The sequence below is a fragment of the Formica exsecta genome, unplaced genomic scaffold (genome assembly GCF_003651465.1).
Source record: "Formica exsecta isolate Colony F162 unplaced genomic scaffold, ASM365146v1 scaffold451, whole genome shotgun sequence".
Lineage (NCBI taxonomy): Eukaryota > Metazoa > Arthropoda > Insecta > Hymenoptera > Formicidae > Formica > Formica exsecta.
The window spans coordinates 538,858-548,785 of NW_021851748.1; the positions used below are offsets into that span (position 1 = coordinate 538,858).

The 9,928-nt window shown below is 40.9% G+C and overlaps 1 protein-coding gene across 2 annotated transcripts in view; it reads left to right on the forward strand.

The window, feature by feature from the left end:
• Positions 1-4,668: 4,668 nt before the first annotated feature.
• Positions 4,669-9,928, forward strand: part of LOC115240821 — a 14,465-nt gene continuing 9,205 nt past the window's right edge. The window contains exon 1 of one of the 2 annotated variants that reach the window (XM_029816202.1): positions 4,669-6,302. In XM_029816202.1, coding sequence (XP_029672062.1) covers positions 6,266-6,302 — 37 coding nt within the window. In that variant the 5' untranslated portion in view covers positions 4,669-6,265. The remainder of the gene's footprint in view (positions 6,303-9,928) is intronic. The other variant, XM_029816203.1, reaches the window with a different exon arrangement.

The window sequence follows — 9,928 nt, forward strand, 5'->3', positions numbered from 1 at the left end:
AGACTGTTATCTCGTCATTTAACGGCCAAGTCTCTCTCTTTAAATTCACCTGGTATTAACAAAAAATGTTATTTAACATTCTATTATATTTAATTCGCCGAAACGTCATTAAATTCATATTAAATTATTTTATAATTTTTTGCTACATATCATTTCGTCAAATCTGTCGGAATATATTTTTAATGGGAGCAGACGGATATCGTACCCTACATACTTATTTTCCTTTCGCCTCTCGTCGTCTCGCTCTCGCTAGCTCGCTGTTCGTGTCTAGCGGGTATCGATTTTATGTTTTACGCCACGTGCAACCTTGAATTGGTCGCGTTTTTCATCCTCGTACCGAGCACATAATCGTGAGATTATTTCCGCATCGATATCAAGTGAAAGTACGAACAAAATAACGAACGCGAAGGTGCGATGAAACTTGACAGATGACGATTATTCCTCGCGTTAGCGCGGTCTGCATGAATATGATGGATACCATATTTCGGTAATTACATGAAATCAGTAATTTCGCCATCATTAATATTCCTCACGGATAAGCGTCGGCCAAATGGTACTCTAATGAAGGAGGCAACATTGATCCACGTCGTATCGACGAGACGCTCTGCCCGGATTGCGAATTCACCCTTCCTCGTGTCGCTTACCGCGTGACGATTGTACGCGGGGTATTACCGCGGTTTATCCTGAAATTAGCCTGCTGGGTATCATTCCCGGGCGACGTTATACCTATCTACGTATCTACGGATAGAGTTGGGCTGCGCGAGTAAGGCAAGGGTTCGCAAACAACCCTGTAGGGAACGACCGCCGCTTGTTGCAACCGGGCACGCAATCGTAACGTACAACATTTCCCGTGCTCCATAATTTAAAGGGCATTCTGGACTCGACGGCGACGTATACTACACATAGTCGTGAGTTACGACCGCCGTATACTTTTAATCTGATCGAGCTTGGGGGAGGTGAATATACATATTAACAATGAATTCCTCGGTGATCATTGTACGCGCGGCTAGGATTTACAACTCGAGATATTATTGCACCTGAAACATATAAGATATTTGCTTACAAATGGTGTATCGCGCAAGTAAAATAACAATAGACGTATCCACGTAAACACATTTATGTATATGCCCGCAATTTCTCTTTTGTATATATATGTAAGTTGGATTTCAGTTATATAACATGAGTTATATTTCTAGCTATATATTTTTCATATACAAGATTACGTAATCAAATATGGAGAGTTTAATGTATTCTTGTAATACAAGAGAGCAGGATTTTTCATTCTAAATCTTAAATATGTATCGACAAATGTATGTCCATATTTTCTATAAAACTCTATATGTATATGTATATATACGGTAGGGATACAAAATATATAGATAAATGCAACTTTTCCAATCGGATATAAAGCCGTGAAATCCATTAAATTTATAACATTTTTGAGAGAATTAATACAGAGTATATCGAGTTCTACATGGGATATATCGATGATGGTTTTTCAACGATCAGCGCTTTCCGCTCCAATATTCTCTAATGCTCTAATGCTCTGAAGAGATAACGTGTGAGATTTAATGAAGTCGCGAATTATTTCGCGTTTGCCTTATTTCTTGTCTCTATTAGATAAGATTGAATGGTGAGAGAACTTATATATCCCCCGATGCGCGGATGAGCTTCTACGTTATTTAGAGGGCAATACGCTCGTGGATCGCTCGATGATACGAAAGAGGTAACGACGGCTCGGTCGACGTTCCGTTAACTGCGAGGCAACTTCGTCACCCCCATCGCTCGCTTTCCGTCCCCCGATGCGAAAGGCAGTGACGAGGGTGAACGAGGGTTCCACGCGAGAGTGGTGTAGAGAGAAACGTGCAACGAGTCGCAGGAGGAGAGAGAGAGGAGAGAAGCACATTGAAAATAACGATATTCTTGCGGAGCAAAGTCGTGGCTTGAAACTGTCGGCGTCGGCGAAACGATCGACGGCACGTCGCGAAATTCTCGGTTATCGGCGACGCCCCTTGAAAGAGTGACGGCGAATGTTCGAATGACAACTCGTTGCTCATTGCATATTAATGTATCTATCCCGGATGGGCGCTATTTATATAATCGTAGCGCGGTCGTTTCGACGCTGCGCGCCCGCATTGAGATAGATAGAAAATGCGCAGGCATAAGGCAACATCTTTTATTTATACAAGGAAGAATTCGAGTTCGTTAACTCATTCGATCGCGATTCTCTCCTATAATTAGAATTATTCACGGCAAGATTAGGCGGGGAAGCTTATATACTCTTGAGTATATCCGCGTCAGAATTTATTAAGACGTTTTAGGACATAGAGAAAATTCGTTTTGCTATTTTCGATATTCGACATTTTTATAACTCGCGTGATTAGACTGGCGATTTTTGCTTCCCTTTAATAATGTTTTCGAGTGAAGCAAGATTTGATCGCTCTGAAAGCAATTAAACCCAATTTTCCATAAACATATGTTTGACCGAAAATGGGTTTTGAATCTGATCTAATATAATCTAATATAAATAAAATAATCTAATATAAATAATATATTAATAATATAAATAATATAAAGTACATATCGCTATTTTGACTTTAAAGCACAAGATTTTTTGCCCTGATTAATCAATCAAACGCTAACTCGAAGTATTTCATTGATTAATCTAATAAAAAATACCTGTAATCGCCTAAGACGGAGTTTATAACGTCATTAATCGCTCTCAGAGCGATTAAATTTGCTTCACTCGAAAACGCTATAAAAAACATCGGGTTGAAACGATTGTAACGACGAAACGGCCGGATCGATCGTATCGTGATTTTATGATAAATTCACGGTTCACTGCGATACATACGGTCTGCTGGATAATTCGCGGCAAATTCCCGAATGAATCGTAATTAAGATGTTAAACAAATGCCGAACGCGGTGCCAATGGATTATTAATCAGCCTGCTATTCATTCGCACGATCGCGTTCCCTATGAATTCAAAATGAGATCGCGTTGCCTCCCTTCCCCCGCGATCATCATTCGCTTACTGTACCATAATCCTACTGTGTGCCGGATGTGACAAGCGCAAAGATAACGCCGCTGATTAACAAACGAAAGAAAAAAAATTGGCCGCGTGCGAGAAAAGTTTGGGAACTTTTTACCTCTTCTTATTTTCAACGAGATTTCTTCCACGGCTCCGGTCTGTCGTACAATCAAATGCATTTCAACGTGAACGACCCGCTGCCTTGGAGCTGAAACGCACCATCGATCTTCCCGCGTCTCACCAGAGACCTTTCAGGTTTATTGCAGCGTAAATAGGACCTAGGAAAGGATCATTTACCCGGCGCACACCGCCAAAGGAGCGACGTATATTCGCTCTCGCTCTTGCATTCGCGGTGCGTGTTGGCGCGATTTACTTACGACGGAACATTTATCGCGCGGAAATTCACTAGCTTGGCACATCGCGGGTAATTCAATCAGGGGAGGAGGGGAGGATAGGTGAGTGTAATTAGTTTATTCGGAAACGCAGTACATGTATGTATGACGACAAGTGTCCGGCATGAATTTAAATTTCCCGATGTAAATGTGTCGTAACGGCACAAATATTCGTTTGTCGATGCCATTTAATGGACATGCAGCTGTACGCGTAGATGCAATAATGATTAAAGTTATTTATATTCCTGACGAGGAGTCGGAATCTAAATTGGGACGTGGCGTGGAGTGACGAGGATTTACGGTCGGCTTGATTCTGCGGAGAACGCGGATGACGAGTAACAAAGCTGATAAAATTGCATCCGAGCTTCGATTTTAAAGTTTCGAAGATTATTGTTTCGTTTTAACTCACTGTAATTGGACATAAACGCCGGACCGAAAGCTGCAAAATAGACGCGCGAATTCGATTTAATTAAAATTAATATTACCCGAAAGAAAAGGGATTACGTATTACGTAAACCGTCGGCTGATCATTAAGGAGTCTTTCTAGTTTGACATTCTGAAAATAAGGCGATTTTTGGGAATTTTTTAAAAATAAAAGTATAAAACATATTAATTATAAACTTTGCACGTTTATTAAATAACATTTCAAGTATATCTTGAATTTTTTTTTCAGACAAAAATGTTTCGCAGTTATAGTAATTCAACCAGGGTATCTAAAAATAAATTGTTCGCGGCGAACATGATTCCAGCCGTTATAGTAATCTGAAATAAAAAAATCAAAAAGATTCTTAATCTGTATGAGTGTGGCTATTGCATGAACTAGAATAAAAAAATATTGAAAAATAAAAAAATGGCGGCGTCCCAAAAAAAATATCATTTTTCAAAAAATTGATTAATTTTATAAGTCGCAAAATTCGAATTTTGCAAATATTGATTTAATTCTAGTTCATGGCTTGTTCACCACGAACAACAATTTTTTTTTTAGACACCCTGGTGGGACTACTATAACTCCGAAACAAACAAATATTTTTGTTTAAAAAAAAATTCAGGATATATTTGAAATGTTATTTAATAAACGTGCAAAGTTTAAAATTAATATATGTTTTATACTTTTCTTTAAAAAAAATCGCCAAAAATGGCCTCAGAGCGTCAAACTAGGAAGACTCCTTAAAAATCGAACAATTCTTTCAGAAAGTTGCTTAGAATCGCGAGTCTATCCAGTTCGCTATAAATTACATATTTCTATCGGTCATGCAATCAGTGTATAAACATACGTTTCACGCCAATGTATTTATACAAGCCACGTAAGCGTATTACTATGGTACGAGACTCTGTTCATTCTACTTTCTTGCATTACATCGAGGTGGGCGGCAACGATAAATAATCGAGGATATCCGTACTCCTCCTGTGTATGATGCTCTTCATGTAAGTTATGTTCGCATATTTTTCTGGCGGATAAAAACTGAACAATATCTATGCTGCCGACAAGTCGCGCGTTCATTGTGTTACAGCGTTACGTTTTAACTGCTGTACCAGAAATAGCAGGACGAGACAATATTTTTATATCCTAGATCGATCGTTCCTTTTATTTATAAATGTTTTTCTCTTATTTCTTTATTAAAATAAGGAAGTTCTATATACGTACACATATCGTGGTATAGACATATAGAAATATAAATTTATATATAAAAGCACTAATATGTAAATATTTGAAAGAAATAATTAGATTAAATCAAGATGTATGAGAGATAATCTAATTACAATTATCTATCATTGAAAAATTAATCGCAATTATTTATCGAGATAAAGTTCAGGAAGAGAGACAAAATATACAAACACTCTAAACAAGAAACAGAGCGTCTCTTGGTTCAAATAGACACTCGAATAAAATATACCGATACAGAACAGCTAGACCTGCAAATAGACAAACGGATAGAGAGGTCGGTCTGATAGAATATCGATAGCGGCATTTCTGGAAAAAGGACAAAAAAAAATACATCGCGCACTACAAGACCGCCCGCCACGTAAGCAGGAGCGCGTTTATCCTGCAAATGCATACATCTACACAGACAGAGAAAAGGGGAATGATGCGGGGCGTTAGCGGAAAAGGGGAACTGGCCTATCGAAGGGGGGCCGGCTCGGGGTTGTTCGGAATCTATCGGTGGACCAGATTTTACTCGTACGTACGCACATTCACCCCCGCGGCGCCATCGGGGATGCGTGTCGCTTTGTACGTGTATATGTGTGTATATATATATATATATATATATGTGTGTGCATGCGTCCCTTCGTATGTATCCGATGCTAAGACACGCTCAACATATGCGGGGGCGCAAGCGCGGTCTCGCACGCTTGTGTTCGCGCACTCGCGACGCGCGCGTCGTCGGCTCCGCGCCGTCGTCGTTCCGCGAGGAAATTGATTCTGCGCGAAACGCAACGGGGGGTTCCAGCGGCGGCGGAGCCAGCCGTGCAACTACCAGAGAGAAGCCGGGCTCGGCGGATCGCGCATATACCTCTATCCGGGTACTATTCGCGTAATCGCAAACGTAACGCACAGCCGACGACCCCGAATCATCCGGCGTATTATATAAGGGAAAATGTTGCCGGCTTTGTCATCGTTCTCCTTCCACGCTACGATCACCCACGTCGTGCTGGCTGCTGCTGCTGTTGAAGAGCTGCACGGATAGAAAGAGAGAGAGAGAGAGAGAGAGAGAAGTCCGGAGAGGTGCCTCTCCGACGACATGCGAAGAGACGCGTTCGATGCGACGACGATAGACGACGAGCGAGGATCGCAGACAACCCTAGTCAGACACGTCGACGAAGACGACCGACGAGAGCATCCATGGAACTGAAAATCCTGCTGTGGATTCACATCGTGGGTAAGTTACAGCCTTCTCGCGACGCGCCTTCCAGTCGTCACATCATCCCTGCATCCCTTACTTACACTCATACACACGCGTCGTTTCTCGGCACGCGTGCAACACGCAGAATCTCCCTTATCGCGTCCGGTAATGTTGCGGTTCTGTCGCTATCGTCAATGACAGACGGACAGGCAACTCTCCGAGACTATCTCCGGACGCTTTCGTGTCATAAAAATCGCGTGTCTCCTCGCTCTCGCTAGTTGCTTTACACGTTCATCGCCACGATAGGCGGTATATCCGGTATAGATCCGTCCTTGTAGCTGTTCCTGTCGACCGAAGCGGATTGCTGGCACCCCCGATGGCTATCGATGAATAGATTGCACGTACAAAAGCCTTTCGTTTCTATCGCGATGGACCATTTTCGCGTAATCAACGGCGCCTTAAGTTTCGAGTCACTGCAAAATCTAAAAATAAATTAAATTTAAGTTATATACAAATATTTCATTGAAAAATGAGAATGTTTGCATTTAACACGTTTCTCTATGTAAATTTGCGAGCGGTTGCGCGAACCGGTGGTATAAATTTTACATGTGCACCCACATATTCGACTTTTCGATTAAATTATTACTAATAAGTTATTACACAATAAATTTATTATGTTGGGATTAAATCAAATCGCCGATATTAAGCGTAATTAAATTATTGCATTATTGTGTAAAGGTGCGTTGTATGCTGTATTTCAAACTATAAAAAATTCAAATCGAGAGAATGACTGTACGTTTCTATCATTATAATTTTGTTCCGTCGCGTAAAACACACACCCGAGCGTTCCGGGTCACAGACACTTTTTTACGATATGTCAAGAGAAACTTTCCCCATTACGGGTATTAGTTATAAAGTGCATGTATATATGATACGCGCGTTGGATTGCAAAATCGTCGTGAGTATATAGGTAACGCGATGCGAACGATGTAGGGATGAATGTCGAGCGTTTGTCGGATTGTCGGGATTTTCCGGCTCGCAAAATGGATTTCGCGTCTCTACGTATGAAACGCGAAGGGCGTTGTTTCGCGACGAGACAAACTGTAAAAACTGTTAACGGAGACACGCGTCTCGGAGATGATGGAAAAGGGATCCTTCTCGCGCGCGAGCGTTGAATTAGCGGGAGAGCCATCAACGGCGGATTCGAAGGACGTGTCGTTGACGGCGGCTCGTTGTCCGTTCGCCGTAAAACGTGCGGGCGTTCCCCTTAATGAGGCATTAACGAATTTAACGAATTCCCATTTCGACAGTATAATCGCATTAATGGCATTCCGGCGAATGCCGGATTTTACGACACGCAGCGGAGAGCTCTCCGCGGATGAAATCGCGCTCCGACGATCTGCCGCCTCGACAAGATCCTTTCTCCCTCTTTCTCTCTCATCTCGTTGATATCTTTCTTCCCTAGACTCAGCGAACAATCGAATATTCGATCGTCTTGAAACTTTGCGGAGTAATCCAATCTTCATTCGCGATTCTTCTTCGCTTGTAAATGGAAGCTGCATACTTGCCGCCGTGCGCTTGTTTTTTTTTTAAATGTATACATATATTTTAAAATAATCTCTCTATGGCTATGGAAATTATAAATCAATGGATCAATACATTGATAAGCCAAAATTGAATAATTCAATCTTCATTTGCAATTCTTCTTTGCTTGCTCCTTTTAAAAATGTATATATATATTTTAAAATAGTCTCTCCATGGAAATTATAAATCAAATGGATCAATACATTGATAAGCCAAAATTATCAAGAAATTATTATCGACAAGAATTGGTAAAGAGCATATCCTGTGTGCATCGTATAACGAATTACAAACTGAAATCGGCGAATTAAGAGTTTAATATTAAAGATACGTGTAAATATAATAATTTTGAATATTCGATTGTCTTGAAATTTTGCGGAATAATCCAATCTTCATTTGCAATTCTTCTTTGCTCGCTTCTTTTAAAAATGTATACATATATTTTAAAATAGTCTCTCCATGGAAATTATAAATCAATGAATCAATACATTGATAAGCCAAAAATTATCAAGAAATTATTATCGACAAGAGCTGGTAAAGAACATACCCTGTGTGCATCGTATAACGAATTACAAACTGAAATCGGCGATTTAAGAGTTTAATGCTAAAGATACGCGTAAATATAATAATTTCAATGTTTTTTCGTTGCAATAATAATGAATGATACAAAATGATACTTTTGTTGTTTCTTTTAATTAAATTTAATTCACTAAAATTATAACAATTTCTAACTAATAATAACGATTAATAAATAAGGTGTAAAATTTTGATATTTTACATTATCGTTTATGTCATGAAAACATATACCTGACGTTAACAAAATATCACTCTCGAAAACGAGCACCGTACAAGTTGATCATTGAACGGATGCAAAATTCGATATTAAATGAGATATCTCTCATGTCAAGCATTAGCGTGATATTTTTCACCTGCGGAAATCTATTGTATGAAAAATGAATTGCCTTTTCTTCTCTTTTTTGAGAAAACGATAGATCTTTGCCGCTATCTATACGCGCGTACGATTCACACAATGCAGATAATGACGCGGTGCTCGCAATTGTTCCGTTATTAACGTTATCTCGATTTATCGGCTTTTTAGAAAAAAAAAAAAGATAGTGGAATTCCAGATAACACTACAATTCGCGGAATCCCAAATCAAAGTCTCGCGAGGCGACGTGTGCTCGTCGACGTGATTTCGTTCGATCGTGCGAACCTTTGCCGGCACAAAAGATAAGCACCCCTTTGGAGCTCACGGGAGTGCGAAACGTCGAAGCGATACGGGCCCCAGTTTCTCTCTCTCTCTCTCTCTCTTTCTCTCTGCAAACGCGATTTTCGTCACGCCACATCGCTCGGTAGCTAATTAAGCCGATCGCTCTACCGAACGTCATATCCGTTTTGCGAATCCGTTCGCGCGATTGTCCGATCGAGCGAAATCGCATTCATTGCGCGAGAGCAGTCCGTTAAACCGAGCGTATCGCCATTAGTGTAAGCGAATTAAGCCAAGCTCGTTCCCGTATCTCGGCATAGAATATTTCGAATCAAGTCGCCGTCTCTCGAGCAGACTGATGCTATTCACTTCGCTATCGGATGGATGAAAACGATTGCGACAGACGACCGATGTTTGCGCATACCCTTTTCTTTTTATTTTTTTTTTTTTTTTTTTTGCAAAAGACTACAACGCGTTCTATCTCCGCAACGAAAAATTCTCTCAGGTGATTCGAGTAAACTCGGCTCGTTAAATGTTCCAGCCTTAATCGTCGTCGCTCGAGAGAGTGCTACGTCGTCGTGCGTGCTTATCTGTTTCTTTCGCACGACGGCACGTACGTCGCTTTCAGTCTCGACGCGACGATAGCGGTCTCGAGTAGGGCGGGTAGTCATCACTTGAGTCTTCCGCTCTTTCTTCTTCGTCAGTCTTGTCGCAAATCTGCTTTTTATTAACGACTAACGACCGACTGGCGCGAGAGACTGTTCTCCCGTGGTTTTGTAACTAAATACCCGTAAGCTCTCCGTAAAGTGCCTCTGAACGGGGAAGGGGGATATTACGCCGGGATCGTCACACCCTTTAATGCGCTGGGGCAATA